The sequence below is a fragment of the Myxocyprinus asiaticus genome, chromosome 45 (assembly GCF_019703515.2).
Source record: "Myxocyprinus asiaticus isolate MX2 ecotype Aquarium Trade chromosome 45, UBuf_Myxa_2, whole genome shotgun sequence".
Lineage (NCBI taxonomy): Eukaryota > Metazoa > Chordata > Actinopteri > Cypriniformes > Catostomidae > Myxocyprinus > Myxocyprinus asiaticus.
In genome coordinates, this window is record NC_059388.1 from 9,592,419 (window position 1) to 9,613,285 (window position 20,867).

Consider the following 20,867-nt stretch of genomic DNA (forward strand, 5'->3'; position numbering starts at 1 on the left):
TCGTCTCAGCGTGAGTTCGACTTCTCATTCGGAGCTCCAGAAGACGATGAGTTATCGAGCGCAGCATCGGAGAGCAGGCTCGTCCAGTCTGACGTAGAGTCTTCGGCTCAGCTTCCTCCTTCGAGAACGGTTGCCCAGTCTCACGGAGCAGACGGAGGTTTTACAACATATCATGCCCCAGCGCAGCTTAAGACCCCGCAACCTGTCTGCTCGTCACCAAGGGCGTTCTCCTGCAGCAACAACACCGGCTCCACCGCAGCCCACACCCGTGGCCCGGCTCTGACGTGGAGCCCTCCGCAGGAAGCAGACGCCACCTGTCTTGTGGCCGGCCGCTAAGAACCCAAAGAAGGCTTCGAAGCGCCCCTGAGACGGGCGACCAAGGGGCGAGGAGACCCACTTCTCTGGGGCTGGTCGACAGACCACTCCATCCCCGGTGGAGGGCCGGGAGGAGAATCCTTTGTCGCCGCATGCCCAGGAGGCTGTGGCACCCAAAAGCCTGACAAAAGAATGGTTCCCTCATCTCCTGGTTCACATATCCAGTACGCATGGCCGTCGTCACAACCACCGTCCCACTTTGGCAGGTATTGCGCTCCAGCGGCGGACCCCCCGCCCCCGTGCACCCAGCTGTGGCACAAACACGCCCACATGGGATTGGTTCCAGTGGACTACGGGGATGAGATTCCTCCTCCCCCTCCTCTGCCAATCTTATTGTGGGCGGCAGGAGCCAGGAAAGTGCTTCGATGTCCCTGGACTCAGCACGGGGCTCGAGTACCCTCGATGTGGCACCTCGAGCTCCACCCCGCCGCGAGGCCCCACCCGCCGGTACGTCCAACGTGATCATTCCCTTGGTCCCCCTCGCCCGGAGTTTGGGATCATGGCTCGCATTTTCCAACCCGTCGCGATGGCTGACCCGGACCGTCCAACTCGGCTACGTGATTCAGTTCACCAGGCGCCCGCCCAGGTTCAGCAGCGTCCGCTTCACCTCGGTGAAGGGCGAGAACGCCGCTACCTTGCATGCGGAGATTACTACCATTCTGCGCAAGGGCGCGACAGAGCCTGTCCCTCCAGCCGAGATGAAGAAAGGGTTCTACAGCCCTTACTTCATCGTACCAAAGGAAGGCGATGGGTTGCGACCAATCCTGGACCTGCGAGTACTGAAGCGGGCTTTGCACAGACTCCCTTTCAAAATGCTGACACAAAAACGCATTCTAGCGAGCGTCCGGCATCAAGATTGGTTTGCATTGGTAGACCTGAAGGATGCGTACTTTCACGCCTCGGTCTTACCTCGACACAGACCCTTCCTGTGGTTTTCCTTCAAAGGCCAGGTGTACCAGTACAAGGTCCTTCCCTTCGGCCTGTCCCTGTCCCCTCGTGTCTTCACGAAGGTCGCAGAGGCTGCCCTTGCCCCGCTAAGGGAAGTGGGCATCCGCATCCTCAACTACCTCAATGACTGGCTAATCCTAGCTCACACTTGAGAGTTGCTGTGCGCACACAGGGACCTCATGCTCCGGCACCTCAGCTGACTGGGGCTTCGGGTCAACTGGGAAAAGAGCAATCTCTCCTCGGTTCAGGGCATCTCTTTTCTCGGTTTGGAGTTGGACTCGGTCTCGATGACAGCGCACCTCACGAACGAGCATGCACAGTCGGTGCTGAACTGTCTGAAGGTGTTCAGACAGAGAACAGCGGTTCCACTGAAACTTTTTCAGAGGCTCCTGGAGCATATGGCATCCTCAGCAGCGGCCACACCGCTCGAGTTGATGCATATGAGACCGCTTCAGCACTGGCTTCAGACTCGAGTCCCAAGATGGGCATGTCGCCATGGGACACATCGCGTGGCCATCACGCAGATCTGTCGCCGCCACTTCAGCCCTTGGACTGACCTTGCATTTCTACAGGCAGGGGTTCCCCTAGAGCAGGTCTCCAGGCAGGTCGTGGTTACAACAGATGCCTCCAAGACAGGCTAGGGCGCCGTATGCAATGGGCACACAGCTGCTGGCCCGCGGCTGCGTTGGCACATCAACTGCCTAGAGTTGTTGGCAGTACTGCTCGCCCTGCAGAGTTTCGACCATTGATCCAGGGCAAGCACGTGTTGGTCTGGACAGACAACACAGCGACGGTAGCATACATCAACCGTCAAGGCATTCTACGCTCCCGTTGCATGTCACAACTCGCCGGCCGTCTCCTCCTCTGGAGTCAGCAGTGCCTCAAGTCACTACAAGCCACTCACATCCCGGGCGACCTCAACACCGCAGTGGACGCGCTGTCACATCAGGTTACCCTCAGGAGAGAGTGAAGACTCCACCCTCAGGTGGTCCAGCTGATTTGGAGTCGATTCAGTCAAGCACAGGTAGACCTGTTTGCTTCCCGGGAATCCTCCCACTGCCTGCTTTGGTATGACCTGACTGAGGCACTCCTCGGTATAGATGCACTGGCACACAGCTGGCCCCCTGGACTATGCAAATACACATTTCCCCCAGTGAGCCTACTTGCACAACCCTGTGCAAGGTCAGGGAGGACAAGGAGCAGATCATCCTAGTAGCACCCTACTGGCCCACCCAGATGCGGTTCTCGGATCTCACGTTCCTTGTGACAGCCCCCCCTGGTGAATTCCCCTGAGGACGGACCTTCTTTCTCAGGGACGGGGCACCATCTGGCACCCGCGATCAGACCTCTGGAATCTCCACATCTGGCCCCTGGATGGGATGTGGAAGACCTAAGTGGCCTACCACCCGCGGTGGTGGACACGATCACTCAGGCTAGGGCTCCTCTACGAGGCACCTGTATGCCTTGAAGTGGCATATGTTCGCTAAGTGGAGTTCTTCACGACACGAAGACCCCCAGAGATGTGCAGTCGGATCAGAGCTTTCCTTCCTGCAGGAGAGGCTGGAGGGGCGGCTGTCCCCCTCCACTCTGAAGGTGTATGTAGCTGCTATTTTGGCTCATCATGATGGGGAAGCACGACTTGATCATCAGGTTCCTGAGAGGCACAAGGAGGTTGAATCCCTCCAGACTGCGCCTCGTCCCCTTATGGGACCTCTCTGTAGTCCTTCGGAGTCTACAGGGAGCTCCCTTTGAGCCCTTGGAGTCAGTTGAGCTTAAGGCACTCTCTTTGAAGACTGCCCTCCTGACTGCGCTCACTTCCATCAAAAGGGTAGGGGACCTGTAGGCGTTCTCTGTCAGCGAATCGTGCCTGGAGTTTGGTCTGAGTTACTCTCATGTGATCCTGAGACCCTGACTGGACTATGTGCCCAAGGTTCCCACGACTCCTTTTAGGGATCAGGTGGTGAACCTGCAAGTGCTGCCCCAGGAGGAGGCAGATCCAGCCTTGGCGTTGCTGTGTCCGGTGTGAGCTTTACGCATCTATTTGGATTGCACGCAGAGCCTTAGAAGCTCTGAGCAGCTCTTTGTTTGCTTTGGTAGACAGCAGAAAGGAAGCGCTGTCTCCAAACAGAGGATCGCCCACTGGGTCATCGATGCCATCACGATGGCATATCAGGCTCAGGACGTGCCACCCCCTGCAGGGTTACGAGCCCACTCCACCAGGAGTGTGGTGGCCTCTTGGGCCCTGGCAGGTGGCACCTCTTTAGCAGACATCTGCAGAGCAGCGGGCTGGGCAACACCCAACACCTTTGCGAGATTCTAAAATCTCCAGGTTGAGCCGGTATCGTCCTGTGTATTGGCAGGCACGAGCAGGTAATTTCAGGGACAACTGGCCGGGTGTACCGCTTGCGCATAGTGCCTTTCCCCTCCCTTGAGGTGAAGACGTGTGCTCTTGACTCCCAGTCGTGTTCACAGACTGTGATCCCTGGATGAATTTCCTCCTTAGGCCTCTGGCAGCTGGGTTTGCGGAGAAACTTGCTGACCGGCCCAGTACATGCCCTAATGAGCCCCTGTACTGAGGTAGGTGCTCCACATGTGCTGGTTCCCCGAAGGCGACCCCATGTGATATCTTCCGCATAAATTGTTTCCCTGATGGCAAACTACATCTTCCTTTGGCAGAGGCCCTTCTGCCCCCGGTCGCCATGCTCTGTAGAAACTCCACCCCCTTCGGGTAGGACCTACCATGGGACCTCTCCATATGACATACTTCCGACAAGACTCGGTAAGACCATGTGATGTATTCCACTCAAAATACCCCCCCCCCCCCTTTCTGGTCTGGGTGTGGTCTCCGCGGTGTCACCCCCCGACACCCCCGATGCAGACAGTTATGGCTCCCAGTCAGTTAACAAATTCCACTCTTTTTGGGGAGAAAAGAGGCCTCGGCTGGGCTAGCCTGTCCCTATAGTTGGGCAGTCGACTTGTTCCTGATGGACCATTCAACGCTCATAAGAGCATTGGGGGAGGTTACGTGATGGCCTGGTGCGCTGGCTACAAGGCACACAGCAGTCTGCCCATCACACACCACCAGTTCACGTAACACAGTTCAGCTAGTTGTGGCGTTTTGTATAGGGACCCCTAGTGTCACTACATCGACACAACGTCGAGTGAGTGACAGATAGGGAATGTCCTGGTTACTTTCGTAACCTCCAGCGAATGAGACGTTGTGTCCCTCTTGCCACAACGCTGAACTACCCGCAGAAATGGCCGGGACCTGGTTTCCACTCCTCAGCACAAAACCTGAATGAGTGGTTGCATACCAGCTCCTTTTATACCCATATGTCTGGGGGAGTGGCATGCAAATTCTCATTGGCCTTTTTTCAAAAAAGCAGAGGTGTTTGGGGCTCCCAAGAGTGACCCCTAGTGTCACTACATCGACACAACGTCTCATTCCCTCCATCAGGGAACGGAGGTTCCAAAAGTAACCAGGACGTTTCTAAATCAACATCTGCATCCACAGCCAGGGCCGTCCTTGGAGCTTTGGAGGGAGTTCCACGGCAATCGCTTATTTTTTTCAATGTTTTCCTCTGATTGCTGAATTTAGTTACTTAAAATGAGCTAATGTACCAGTTGTTTTTTTTTTTTTTTTTTTTTCACAACTTAATTTCATTGTGTGCAATAAATTTTAATTTGTAAAATTTAAGTTCACTTCAATCCATTTCTGATGGGACAACTTAAAATAATTTTGTTGGCCAAAACCAGATGTAAATGTGATGTCAGGTTCTCAGCATGCACCGCGGCATGAGTAAAAACTGGAAATTAATGTGTTAATATTTGCTTTTTATTGCAGTATTTGTACTGGTGGTGATGTGTTTGTCGTCCCTTTGGGTTTTGTGTCATGTTAATGCATCGATTTCCAAAAATATGATTGAGTGTCACTGTCATTGTGGCCTGTGTGTTGGATGTTAAGGACCCTGCATGCCTGGTTGGAAAGTTTAATTTAAAACTTATTGGCAAGATATGTCATTTATTGCTGAGACTACAAGCTCACAACTTATTACCCTTACAACAAAAGATGTTTGACAGGAAAAAAAAAAAGACAGAAAAAAAGGCCGTTATTCTAAATCAAATCGCTTAATGTTAGCAAGTCATTTACTTGTATTTTTCACCCCGCTGGCCCTCTGTAGTGGTTGTATGAATGATAAATTACCTTTATGTCCTGTACACATGTTTTTCTGAGGTTGCAAATGTGTGTATAATTACACTGCATAGTGTGATAGTGATCAACTTATACACCAACAGCAAGGAAAACGTCAAAGCCTCATGATAGTTTTATGGTAATGTTGTGTTCTTTTGTTTTTAATGATCATTTCCCCTCCATCCCTCGATCAGATAGCTGAATAATAATAATAATAATAATAAAAATGGAAGCCAGAAACTGAATAGCCTCCAGGGACTGATGTGTGAAATACAATGACAGTCATTACGGATTTTTCACGTTATTAATGTCCTTACTATACATTGTAATCAGTTGAATGGCACTTTGGTGAATTAAAGTACCAATTTCCTTTCAAAACAGAAAAATCTATACATTATTCCAAACTTTTCACAGGCAGTATATATATATATATATAGTTTTTTTTTTATTTAATTTAATTTGTTTTATCTGTCACAACATTGTCTGTTGCTAATGCTAATGCATTGCAAATGACTTTCTCTATTAAAACCCTTCTTGGGTAACAGTGGGTGTCTGTGAGAAACTGTGATTAATGTCTCAGTTAAATGTGTGTTTGGTGAGCCTGTCCTCTGAAATTCAGTAAGTCCCTTCAAAGTCTGATACATTTTTGCCTGACCTCTGATACTGATTGCTTATGCACTAAATGAAATTATGATAAATAAAGATTAATTTCCTGCATTATAAGCCAGAGATAGACCCAAAACCACAGCACAGGTGAGGAATGTATTGCAAGATAAATGCAATCTCAACTGGATTTTTACATTTTCTGAAGAAAATGTAATTGTTGCTTGCCTAGCAAAATTCCCCACTACAATGCTAGGGTATTCTGGAGGGGTGCTAGGTGATTACTAGGGCATTCTGGGTGGTTCTGGGTTCTGAATCGTCCCATCAGGTAGCGCTTTCCTCATGAATATAAAAAACATTTATCCTGCCATCCTACATTTTGGGTTGACAGACGGCTTCTTTTTGTGTGCCTGTGTGCTTTGAGAGCGGTAATACGCACCTGTGTGATGGTCAAATACACTTCAAAATGCCTATCTTGGCGAGGTATTTATAGAAACCAGTGGTGTGCAGTGCGTAAACCGGGTACCCCCGATCCCCAATAAGTCCGTTCGTTTTAAGAAAATAATGTCATTCGGTTTCGTTGCCGTAAAATCTACATGGGTTTTAAGATTGCTTGCTCTGTCTATTGCTGGGATATGTCAAACTGTTCCCTGTCAAACTTGGGTATGCAATAGCAGCCGGGGGAATGGAAAGTTTCCACGTTCAATGCATAACCCATTCTCCTTGGAGCTGTGAAGTTGCACACGCCTGACGGCCAGCCCCCAAGGTGTATAAAATAATGTAAAAATAATGCATTTGATTTGTCAGATTTGTCACTCTACTAATACTAATGAAATACAGATCCCTTCAAAATCTCCTGTGAAGGAGGGCACAGTAAAGTAGAGTTACAGTGCTATAATGACTCATTTTAATTGGCTGCTATGGACCGCATACACTCTGTCAAACAGGTGAAAACCTGAAGGATTTCTCTGAAGGGTTTAAAGGGGCTGACTGTACACCAGTGATGGAAACACAGCCAGTTATGTCTAAGTTATCAACCTTATCAATGGGACAAAAAAAGCACATTTGTATCAATACATTTGATATGTGCATGAGGACTTGCAGTGTACAGTGGGTATCCATTCAGTATAGTCATTCTACCGCCACGATCACCGTGTGAATGAGTCATTAGCAGCTCATTGGCAGTTCTAAACCATTAAGGGGCACTATAACCATAGAATTTCAACAGGCTAGAGCTGAATGCCTCAGAGCTCTTTTCCCAATGTAACAACCATGAAGTTGGAAGCGGTAAGGGCAAGTTAAGCTTGTTTTGCCAACCGCCATAAAAAGAAAAAAAGAGGAGAAAGAAGAAGAACAACAAACTTAAAAACACCACAACATTTATTTTCTGGCTAAACGTTGCAATGGAGATGCATGATAAAGAATTTACTGCAGCATCCAGTGTTCACGAGGACATCCACGCATTGGAGAGTTATTTGTTTGCATTTATTCAATCACATTTCATTAGAGAGAATTATCATTTAGTATTTTATACATACACACAGACGTTATGAGCGAGCATCATTAGACCACATATTCAAACAATTGTGACTTCCAAAAACTGTTAAGACTATAAACCTGTGCTTTCTTTTAATGTGTCTTTAGTCTAGCCAATATTTTCTATTTTTAAACAGGATTATCAAATTTGAATTAATTAATTGATATGTATACCATTATGTCATATTATTTTACATTCTCCTGTCAATAAAAACGAAAGAAAAAGTGAACAGAATCAATATACATGGGAGCAGAATATTTATCAAATAAAATATTATAAAATATTTGAAAAAGAATAGCAATTTTCCATTACATGAATTAGGGTGGAAGTATTGCGACCACATTATTTGTATAATATTTGTCTTAATACATACATTTGAGTTTTACACTACACATGTGATAAACAGAAATGCTGTGCAGTTCAAACCTGTAGGTTACAAGCTTATTCATTATCTGTCATAGTATTTTACTAGTAGTTAATTTGTGATATTAACTAATGTTGCCCCAAAGCTTGATAATATTGATTATTTTTTTGGAGTGACTATTTGCTTTCAGATGTAACCCAAATAGTCTATTGGCAACATAGAATTACACAACAAAGTGTGTTGAGAGTGTCGCTCAAATGGCATGGAGTGTAACATCGGTCTATACGACAACGGTTCGGTTCTGCATTTAGCGTATTATATTTCCCATTCTGTTTCTTGACTCCACTCTTAATATTTTCTTTATTAATATTGATAATAAATAAAAAAGAATATAAAGGTAGTTTTACTATAGTAATCTTATAGTAACCATGATTTTTTTTTTTTTTTTTTTTTTTTTTTGGCAGAAAACATAGATTAGATTTGATTATATTAACAATGGTGTTACTACAGTAATATGTTGTTAATATAGTAACCATGTTTAATTTTGTGTTCACAATTATTTTACTACAAAATGCCATGGTGACACTATGGTTATTTTATCTGTAGAGGACGTCAGGACAGATCCATGTTTCAATCAATTTAGTGACACTTTTTATCGAGAAATTTTCTAGAAACTTTTTTTAACAGACATACGTTCACCCAGAGCTTCAGCGATTCACACCTTTACTCGATGGGGGGAGGAGGTGTTTAAATCTTTTGTTTGAGCTAAAACGGTGCAGTGGGGATGGGGATGTTGCATGGCAAGAACATGATTGATTACATTAGCAACATACATTGAAAAAATGTATTTACACTAATAGCAAACAAACTCAGTAGGGCTTTATTATTTCTGGTAGTTTTTTTGTTCATTCAATTACTGATTGATTTTATAATGTTGCATAATATTTGGGAGCAGCGTTTCGATGAGAAAAAGATGTTCAGATTTCATACAGTGTCGTAATCTGGCAAGACCATCATATTGTGAACGTGAAGCTCAAGTTAACATCATATTGTAAACGTGAAGCACAAGTTAACATGGCATTAACATTGCTTGATAATTTGCCAGAGGTGAGTAGTAAGGTGCTACATTTTCTCCGTTAAATTTACTTGGGTAAATTTTGGGGGAAATTTTACTTTTAGAGTAGGTTTAAAAGGGGGTACAATGGGTGGCATTCCTGCCGTTACATTACTGGTTTTAATTTTAATGTGTAATTTATTGAGAGATTATTGAATGGGACTTTTACGACAGCGGCAGTTCACACAGCTGCGTGCGCTGTCACAGAGTGTCACTCAAGCCGAGTCCATCACTGCTGCAGCATCATGCTCTTCTAAGTGAAACACTTTCTTCACTCTGCACAGTAAAAAAAATAAAATAAATAGTTTCATCATGAAGTGCCTTCATTTAACTCCAAATCAAGCAGATATTTCAAGATTAAAAATGCAGCTCCAATTTAAGGCAGCACATTGAGGTAAGTTTTGGCTCTAATGATAATGTGGGCTTTTCTGTGACATGGTGATGGTAATTTTCAGGGTAATTCTGTAAATATGGGCTCTAGTGACATCAGTTTTTAAGTGTATGTTTTTAAATCTGCAGCAATATATCTGTGCGCTTTGTCCTACATCTCAAATGTCATAAGATGTATTTACACATTTGCCCTCGTGGGGATACTGGAAACTATTCCAGATACTTCGGGTGAATTAACTGTATAAATACATGTAAAATCCATGTTAAGTGTAAATGCCTTTTGCTCTGCCGATCGCGTTATTGACAACTTGAGCGCGAACAGACAGCATTTCACAGGCTGCGTACTCTGCGTTTAGGGAGTGGCGGTACTGCTGTACAGAACTAATGATCTAAATTCTTTCGACACTGAAAACTGTAACTACACTGAACTAACAATTATAAGCTATGAAACAGCGAATGTAGGCATTAATAAAACATGATCTTGCTTTGGTTTATATTTCCCTGTGGGACATTGTTCATGTTTTCACTGTAATAATTACTAGAAAGTTTTCCAAACCTCTCTTCTTAGTAACAAATTCATCCAGATCTGACAAGATCCCTTAAAGGGATAGTACACCCAAAAATTGTAATTCTTTCATCATTTACTCACCCTTACACCATCCCAGATTTGTATGACTTCTTTTCTTCTGTAAAACACAAATGAAGATTTTTAGAAGAATGTCTCAGCTCTTTTGGTCCATAAAGTGAAAGTGAATGGGTACCAACATTTTAAAGCTCAAAAAAATCACATAAATCAGCATCAAAATAATCCATAAAACTCCAGTGGTTAAATCCATATCTTCAGAAGCGATGTGATATGAGAATATGTGGATGAGAAACAGATCACTTCCACATTCTTTCACATTCTTCTCTGCATATCACCCCCTGCTTGGCTGGGAGAAGAACTTCTAGAAAAAATGACTTAAATATTGATCTGTTTCTCACCCACACCTATCATATCACTTCTGAAGATATGGATTTAACCACTGTAGTCATATGGATTACTTTTATGGTGCCTGCATTTGCTTTTGGAGCATAACAATTTTGGCACCCATTCACTTGCATTGTACTGACCTACAGAGCTGAAATATTCTTCTAAAAACTTAATGTGTGTTCTTCAGAAGAAAGGAAGTCACTTGAGTACTTGAGTACACTTTTAATTGGATACTTTCTTACTCTTACAATTCTTAGTAATTGTACTTTTACTTGAGTACAGTTTTTGGCTACTCTACCCACCTCTGTAATTTGCACCATTTCACACCAAATAAAAAAAATAAAAAACTAATTTGAACATAAAGATGTATGTTACTGTTGTCATCACCTGATAGCTCAATCTGATAACGCTGTGTGAAAATGTACTGAACATATTGTTTTTGAACCAGATCGAATCTCCTGCATCTGTAAGTTTTTTGTTTAGTGTCATTCTGCCATTCAAGCTAATTATACCACTTATTTTCATCTGTACAAGGATGCCAACATTATGTAGTAAGTTTATTCAGAACTCAGCCCCAGTTAAACCATAACACCCGAGAATGATGTAGAGGGAACCCATACAATAATGTTCCACACTATTGTGAACTACACTCATGCTATTGTAGGTTACTGTATAATGTAATTAAGTTGAATAATAAACTTTATCATGTAATCATGAACGCTGCCACCCTATGCAACTGTATTGTCAATGATTTTACCTTTAAAATACAATCGTGGGTACAAATGTAAGTTAAATATCATGAAAAAAAAAAATATACACAGTATAATATGAACAAATGACCAACAATGATCTTTCAGGACACAGTGTCAGTAGCAGCCACTGCGCAAAATGGCTTTTTGTGAACCTGCTGGCCTGGATGTAATTTACTTTCTACATGTATCTAAACAAACAATAAGATAAATAAAGCTGGTCTCAAACCCGCAATTTGCAGGAAAAGACAATATCAGTTGATGTGAGCGCACAGCCCCTGAGCTATCAGTCCATGTCTGACTTTCAAAGAAGTTCAGTTTTTAACTTCTCCACACCAACCGTTGTAACTTTAAATAATGTTACTTAAAAACAAAAAAATAAGCACACACACACACACACACACACACACACTCACACACACTCACACACACACACACACACACACACACACACACACACACACACACACTGTATATCACTTTCTTCTCTCAATTTCCTCTGGTATTGGTTTTGACTAAAGAAATGTTGTTATCGTGACAACACTGCCTACAATGTATATTTAAATTGTACAGTATATGTAAGCATAAGCGTAGTTCTAGCGGGAGACTCGCAGCTGTACATCATCACGCCGTTATCTAGTTAGCTGCTAGCAAATCATATATCAGTCATTGCTTTAAAAGCCTGCTTTCAATCTACCTCTTTGCAGTTTCAGTGTGCCAACACATCAAACTCCACCTCCCCACCGCCACCAGTCGAGTCCTGTCCTGTACGGGGGTAGGCTCCTCGCCCCATGACTCCTATCTCCGACAGGATCTGATAGTTAAAAGTGTCAAATAGCAATCTCATCATTTGGCTTACGCCAAAAAAGAAAATATATTCTGTGGTTCAATATCATTTCATCAAATAAATTTCATTTCAAATTTACTAAGTCTGCGAGTCTTTCTGATAAAAATGGTTTTACTTACATTTTTTTTTTCTCTTCCAAAGGAACAAAACACAAAAATATACCCTTAACGTTACACTATAGTCACTTTCACACATACAGCCCTTTCCAGAAAATTAACTACAATTTTCAGAGGTCATGTGTGAACACCACCCATTCGAAAATACTGGTAAATTTAGCACTGGATATTTCCCTGAATAAAATATTGGGACCCACATTATATTAGGTGGCCTTAACTACTATGTACTTAAAAATTTGATAAAATGTACTTAATATGTACATACATGTTGTTGCATTGTAATTACATTTAAAGTACCTGCATTTAATTACATTTGTAGTTACACTGTTAAATTTACCCCTAACTCTAATCCAACCCTTACCCCAAAACCTAACTCTAACCCCTTATCCTAACCCTACCCTTACTTCTAAACCTACCCATACCTCAACCTCAGTAGCAGCAAATGTGGGTATTTTGCAGAACAACATGTAGTTACACAGTTAATACATAGTCTTGTATGTATTTAATGTTAGTACATAGTAGTTAAGGCCACCTAAAAACAGAAATTGTAACATTAACTGAAAAGTTCAGTTTTTATGTTATGTGTGAACAGTGTCATAAGATTAATGATTTGAGCATGTACTTGGTCAGGACTCAATGATGTAAGATGGGGATGATTCAGTTACTCTGGAGTCAAAAAATAAATAAAATAAAAACGAATCAAATTGGACAGATAGTAAAATTATTCCATTTAGTCTGAGGATATTCAAAAAATATTTGATATATTAGAGCCGACAATAGATGAAATCTCATAATGTATGATGCTCCACAACTCCACAAGTCATATGGTTAGCAGCCAATAGAAATAGACCATGCATGGCCACAACACTGGACCACAAGTAAATGGAGATGGTAAACAAACACTCAATGTGGTGTAAATATTTAGCGCCACTCAACTCCAACTCACATCGCAGTCTCCGTCTTTCCACCCAAGACCGCACCCAAATGCGCTCGGCCAGTTTCTTTTGAGACATGGAACAGAGAGCAGCAACATCAATGGCAGCACTCCTGTACATCCTTTTTTGTTTACATCTGTCATGCGTCTCCTAGAACGGGGGCGTGTGTTTCCACATAAGTTTGTGAACAGATTGAATTGACAGCCGGAGTGATACTCAGTCGTGAAAGTGGCCGGCCAACAATCATGCCTGCTTCGGTACGGTTATGGACTGTGTTCCATTCTGATGTGCGATTTTTTTGCACCAAACTATGTTCATCTCTAGAAGATGTAATGTGTCTTTTTCCTGAACGGTATGATGGCTGCGTGGTCCCATGCTGTTTATACTTGTGTACTGTTGAGTGTACAGATGAACATGGTACCTTCAGGCATTTGGAAATTGCTCCCAAGGATTAACCAGACTTGTGTAGGTCCAATTTTTTTTTTTTTTTTTTTTTTTTCTGAGGTCTTGGCTGATGTCTTTTGATTTTCCCATGATGTCAAGCAAAGAGTCGCTGAGTTTGAAGGTAGGCCTTAAAATACATCCACAGGTACATCTCCAATTCAGTACACCTCCTATCAGAAGCTAATTGGCTAACTGTCTAAAGGCTTGACATAATTTTCTGGAATTTTCCAAGCTGCTTAAAGGCACAGTTAACTTACTGAATGTAAACTTCTGACCCACTGGAATTGTGATATAGTCAGTTAAAAGTGTAACAATCTGTCTGTAAACAATTGTTGGAAAAATTACTTGTGTCATGCACAAAGTAGATGTCCTAAATGACTTGCCAAAACTATAGTTTGCTAATATTAAATCTGTGGAGTAGTTAAAAAATTTGTTTTAATGATTTCAACCTAAGTGTATGTAAACTTCTGACTTCAACTGTAATAGCGCACCAATCTTCAACAAGCTGCACGATTTGAGGCATCATTCATGTCCATAGCATATACAGTGCAGCGCAAGGCATGCGCTGAAAGTTATTACTCAGGGTGGGGTTTGTTCAAATAGGGATGGCTGCCTTTCTTTGGAAAGTCTCGTCTCTTGTGTTTTTGCTCTAAGGATATAGGCCACCTCTCAGTTTTTCCACTCCCATGGGAGATTTTAGAAAACCGGAAGGGAAAATTGTGAGATAAAGAATGTGGAACAGAAATAAATGGAGGCAGCAGTGACGAGCCGTGTTTGAAAGACTGGGAATAATTGTGTTCTAGGAACACAGTGTCATTTGACCAGAGCACAGGATCCTGCTGAAATACTTCATCCAGCGTTTGTTCTGTACTGCTGTAAATTACAGTGAATGTGGTTTGATCTGTGCTGTTAGTGCTCCAGATCTGATATTTTATGGATTTATGCAAAGTGAACATGACTGCAGCTAAAAAAGTGAGAGTGTTTTGTTTTGTCTTTTAGCACATTTTGACTCGCAATGCAAAGCAGAATGCCTGTAGCTATTCTTAATGAATAATGATAGACAAAACCAATCAAAATGCATAAATATGCAATTTGTACATATTACATTTGAAGCTCTGAATCCATTATGTTTTACCATGTCAATGTCCAGATGGCATTAGAGTAATTCATTGCTTCATCTGATTTCAGTGTTATTTTTACCCTCTCTCTCTCTCTCTCTCTCTCTCTCTCTCTCTCTCTCTCTCTCTCATTCTCTCTTTCTTATGTTTGTCTAGAGCAGGGTATCTGCCTCAAAACGTCCCCCTGCAGATAATCTCATACTTGTCTCAGGAGAGTGAGTTTCTGCCGTGGCACGCTGCTAGTCGAGCTCTTTACCAGCTGGACAAACTCCTGGACCGCACCGAAGACCACAGTCTGTTTAGTGTGAGTCTGATCTCACATCAGTTCAGTATCTGTTTAGTGTGAGTCTGATCTCACATCAGTTCAGTGTCTGTTTAGTGTGAGTCTGATCACACATCAGTTCAGTGTCTGTTTAGTGTGAGTCTGATCTCGCATCAGTTCAGTATCTGTTTAGTGCGAGTCTGATCTCACATCAGTTCAGTGTCTGTTTAGTTTGAGTCTGATCTCACATCAGTTCAGTGTCTGTTTAGTATGAGTCTGATCTCGCATCAGTTCAGTGTCTGTATAGCATGAGTTTGATCTACACACACACACACACACACACACACACACACACACACACACACACACAGTTCAGAACAGTTAAGATGAGTCATTTCAGATCCTTCCCCTGAAATGGACAGCTCTTTAGTGTCAGGAATGAATGCCTGATGATTTTAATAGCATCTTCTCTCTGTATCACTCTCACTTTAATGTGTTTACCGTGTCACACTCAGCAGATGTTTAGACTGTAATGCAAGACAGGAAACAACTGGAGATGATTATTCAGGTTCCTTCAAATCATGTGTCCTTGTGTCTCACTGTCAGTGTGTGTGTGTGTGTGTGTGTGTGTGTGTGTGTGTGTGTGAACAGCGTAGTGTAGATCTGTTTACACACAAACAGTATCAAGACGAATCGTCCAGCAGAGGTTAATCTATTGGTAAAAAAGCATCGCATCAGTCAATGGCTTTGTAATAGCTTGATAAGCACTCAACACCTGACCGGACGTATCACCCACTAGGATGTGGAAAACAGCATCATCTCTATGTGTTTACATGCTCATAAGTGTGTGTGTTTTACAAATTCCATTTGCAGCCTAGTGGGTCTAATTATAATCATTCACTCATCTCAGTAAAGAGAGAGAGCATGAAGGAGAGAAGTCACGTTAAATTAGCCATGACATCACCTGCTGTGACATTTCCCTGGACCATATGCCAACTCAAACACATTTTCATATCTTTATACTGTATCCAATACAAAACTGTCTGTTTGATCAATGGCAGATTATAGGGATTATATTCGGAAAGCTGTTTTCTGAATAACGTTTATTTTTGCAATTAATTTGGTGGTGCTAGTGGCGCAGAAATTACACACTACATTTTTAAACTTAGAATATAGTTTTACTACTGTACCTATAAGACTTTATATATTTAAATGAGCTCTGTTATAATTGGATAGTCCACACTGCTGTTCATCAAGGCCGACCAGGCTACTTAATACTGAATGTAAATGTTTTATACATTAATGTGCTCATAGTGACATCGTAACCATGGCGATTTCTGAATTAACTGTTTTTACAGCATAATTTCTTTCAGTGGTCTGGGTGGACTGTGTAAAGAGATGTGTTGTTAAATTTAGAGAGTGTTGTTTTGTTTTGTTTTATTTTTGTTAAACTTTGTTTCATTTCTATCATCAGGACTATGTGCTAAAACAGGTGGCACCAAAGTATCACAAGATGGGCTGGCCATCCACTTCCTCTGACAGCTCCTTCGTCCTGGTTGCTTATCAGACCGAGTGAGTCTATCTTTAATCCCATGTGTATCTTGAATTATATATTACTTTTATAATATAATATGTAGCCTAACAGATGACACTGAATTGTAAAGTGTAAGTCAGATATTTTCAACTTCAGAGATAACAGTGACCTCAGTAGACCTGTATTTAATTTATCATTTTCGTCCTGCTTTACATCCTTGTGGCATGTTTCCTGTTTCCTCCTCAGAGAGCTGCAGAGAGAGCTGATCATGCTGGCCTGCAGTTTTGGAAACAAACACTGTCACCGGCAAGCTGTGTCTCTCATTTCAGACTGGATTTCCAGCAACAAGAACAGGTCAGGAAGTTTACACACACACATACACACACACACATGTTGGTGCAGCTATCATTATGAGGACTCTCCATAGACATAATGATTTTTATACTGTACAAACTATAGATTCTATCTCCTAACCCTACCCCTAAACCTAACTCTCACAGAAACCTTTTTGCATTTTTACATTTTCAATAAAACATCGTTTAGTATGTTTTTAAAGTGATTTAAATTATGGGGACACTAGAAATGTCCTCATAAACCACATTTATAGCATAATACCCTTGTAATTACCAGTTTGTAACCTAAAAAAAGTCATTGTAAACCACTTAAACCTGCCCCCACACACACACTCCATTCGCAGCTCATATTCACTTATCTCTCAGTACAAATGTATTGTGCGTTTGACAAAATCAAAAGAAAAGCTCACTCTGGCCATCAGTGCTGTTGGCTCTTGGTATGCTGTCAGAATAATGGATGAATTTTACTTTTTCATGTGCATTTTCTAAGACTGAGCAAAAGCCAAATCAATGTCCATTTGTTGCATTCTTATTATTTTTCAGCACCCACTCTTAAAGTTCAATGACTTATATACAGAATGACTTATTTCTTCATGTAAGAATATTACATGCATCACTTCTTGACTCTTTTGGGATGGCTGAGAATTTGTTTCTCTCTGTTGTAGCTCTACTGTAGACTGTTATTATTTTGTGAACTGTAACCAGATGATATCACAGGCCCATTGAGATCTCTTACCTATATATCTCTTGACCTATATATCTGAGACATGCTGTCTGACTATATATTACAAGGCGCTTCTTAATTCATTATGTGAGCTGCTGTAGAGGTCTGCAGTGATGATCTGCCTCAAATTATACACTTACATTCTGACCTTGAAAAGTTAATGTTTAAAGGTCTCAGATTATATTAGCTCAGAGTTATCATGACATTTTTTTTTGCTGTTACAGAAAGTTGAAGAAGTTGATGAACAATCTGTATCCAAAGGGTGAAAAGATGGTTTGTGATTTCACATGTCAGAAGACCACTTATAAAGGATCAATTAATTCAGTTTGAATTTAAAGCCTTGAGAATCACACAGGACAATTCAAATACAGCTTTCCATACATATACTCTCACTACTGTGATCATGGCATATAATATTGAGAATTTTAGGATGCTTTCAAGAAGAAATAGCAAAAGAAAGAGTCTTGCACGTGCATAAAAATGCAAACATATAGAAATACTCACACACTCTAATCATTGGTTCTTCTGGAGGTTGAGACGTAGACTTGTGATTGCTATCATTGATCAATAACAGATTGTGTTGTAACATGTTAAATAAGCTCACTCAGTCACAAAAATCCTAAAAACCACACTGACACCGAGTGGCACATTGCCACACAACAAAACAAGATTGCTCTAATTATAATCAATGAAGCTGTCCTTACTGCAAATGCACACTGCTGCTACATTTGCAGTTTAGACAGCTTTGTTGATCATGATGGCAGTGATCTAATTTTGTCATGCTGTGCTGCTCACTTTCAGTGTGAATTAAGTATAAAGTTTATCCATCCTCAAATGAAATCTATAAAACAATATGAGGAATCCAAATTACCTGCAAACATTCCCTAATATTTATGTGTCTATATGTTAATCAGTGTGTCTTCATATCAGAGTATTCCCTTGATTCTAAAAATTAACCTCTGCATATATTTGACAAAAATACAAATTCATGGCCTGTTTTTGGCTCCATTAATTCAGTTGTTTCGATGAGTGTGAATGTTTGTGTTAATGTTTTTTGCCTGCAGATATTATCCAGCTTCTTCTTTTATATACATTTTACTGTCAATGTTCTGTCCTCCAGGATTCCACCCAACATGCGGGACATTGTGTACTGCACAGGTGTGTCTCTGATGGACGAGGACGTGTGGGAGTTTATATGGATGAAGTTCCACTCCTCCACTGTTGTCTCTGAGAAGAAGGTTCTTCTGGAAGCCTTGACCTGCAGTGACAACATATTCCTGCTCAACAGGTAAGTTGACACTATTTCAGCTCATTGAAAAGTCTGAAATGGCATGATGAACAAACAACAAACAAATCCAAATAACAAACTACTGTAAGCTTAACACATTGATCAATCAGTCTGGGGTGAAGGTTGATGAGCAATACATACAGATTGATCTTAGTGTGACATTAGAGTGCAGCTCCCAGTTTCCCAAATAATTCCCCATAAATCATGATGAACACCTTTGACGTTTGTGTACCATCTACCACCTTTTGTGTCTGTAATTCACTTTTTTAGCGAATTAGAAATACAGATCCTGGATTTAAACCCAGTTCTCCCATTAGCGGCACAGCTTAAGGTGTCTGGAACAAATGTGCTAACCACTAAGGCATGGCAACAACTATAACTCACTTGTTTGTTTGTAGTCGTCCTCATGAAGGAATTTAATCATTCCTCATCCTGTTCTTCATACTGTCACTCACACCAGTAGAGATCCACTCACTCCTCTGATGGGCCTGTAAAGACAATAGCTGCTGAAGGAGCTTTTCTCTAAAGTCTCCATGGTGCTCTAAATCCTCTCAAGCTCAATAGCAGGATGAAAAGGGTGACTGATTACATCCTGTCCAGCTCAGACAAGGAGATCCCAGAGCCCACACATATTCTGAAGCAGTTTTCTCAGGACACACTAGGGTTCCCTTTATTCCCTTTTATTTTGCTGTTTTATGGTTGCACTGAGAGAGAAACATAGCCATTTAAGAGAACCAGACTGATTCCTGTGGGAGAGATTCAGTGTAGTTCTGTTGAGAGGGTTGAACAGATACACAAGATGTAGAACAACAAATATATGCACATATATGCTCTGCATCCAGTCTTCTTAATTTTCATGATAAAATCCTATTCATCATATTACAGTAGTCAGTGAGGGACCTTTTCATCTTGTGGTAATTGCCTTTCTTAAAGGTAATCGATGTGTCTTACATGCTCTCAGTGATCCATGACTTGACTGTAATATACAATATACTTACATACCTCATCTCATAATCAGAGAACCTGCAACATGAATACAAAATGCACATAATAGAGAGCAAACTCTTCTTGCAGGACCATCCTGATTCTGATGGTGGGGAATGTGGTTTTGTTCCTGGATCAACATCCTTGTTTCTCACTACCTTACTGACAAGGTTGTGAGCATCAGCAGCCAGTTCTCTATACCTAACAACCACAGATAATTTCTTCCAACGTCCCATCCTTTGTTTTTCTCTTTCTCTCCTCTCTCCGAGACTGAGGTCTCCAAAGTCCTACCACCTGTCCATTTGACCCTATCCCCTCCCATCTTATGCAAGCTGCCTCCCCATCGATGTTACCCACACTCACACACATTATCAATGCATCTCTCACAACAGGAATCGTTCCCAATACATTCAAGCAGGCTCGAGTAACCCCACTGCTTAAAAAAACCAACACATAACCCCACAGTAGTCAACAACTACAGACCAGTCTCTCTCCTACCCTTCCTGTCTAAAACTCTTGAGAGGGTTGTATTCAACAAGTTATCTGCTTTTATCTCACATAACAACCTACTCAACAGACATCAGTCTGGCTTCAAAAAAGAACACTCAACAGAGACTGTCCTCTTGTCAGTAGCTGAAACCCTGCTGAAACTCCAAATCATCCGTCCTCATCCTCCTTGACTTGTCTGCTGCCTTCGACACAGTGACCCACAATATCCTCCTGTCAATCCTCTCGACTTGGGCATCACAGGAACTGCACTTGGATGTTTGAGTCATATCTCACTGTCAGATCGTTCAAGTTCTCTTGGAGAGGAGAGGTGTCCAAGACACACCAGCTGACCACTAGGGTTCCTCAAGGATCAGTGCTCCTCTTCTCGATGTACACATCACTTTGACCTTTCTTTGAGGCACATGGCTTTTCCTACCACTGCTATGCAGATGATACACAGCTATACCTGTTGTTCTAGCCTGATGACCCTACTGTCTCAGCTCTTATCTCTGCCTGCGTTCCGGACAT

The 20,867-nt window shown here is 42.0% G+C and overlaps 1 protein-coding gene across 1 annotated transcript in view; it reads left to right on the top strand.

Annotated features, from left to right (window-relative positions):
• Positions 1–20,867, top strand: part of LOC127435402 (thyrotropin-releasing hormone-degrading ectoenzyme-like) — a 215,769-nt gene that overhangs the window by 181,581 nt on the left and 13,321 nt on the right. The window contains exons 14-17 of the mRNA XM_051688862.1: positions 14,862–15,009; positions 16,442–16,539; positions 16,748–16,855; positions 18,699–18,866. Of these exons, the coding sequence (XP_051544822.1) occupies positions 14,862–15,009; positions 16,442–16,539; positions 16,748–16,855; positions 18,699–18,866 (522 nt within the window). The remainder of the gene's footprint in view (positions 1–14,861; positions 15,010–16,441; positions 16,540–16,747; positions 16,856–18,698; positions 18,867–20,867) is intronic.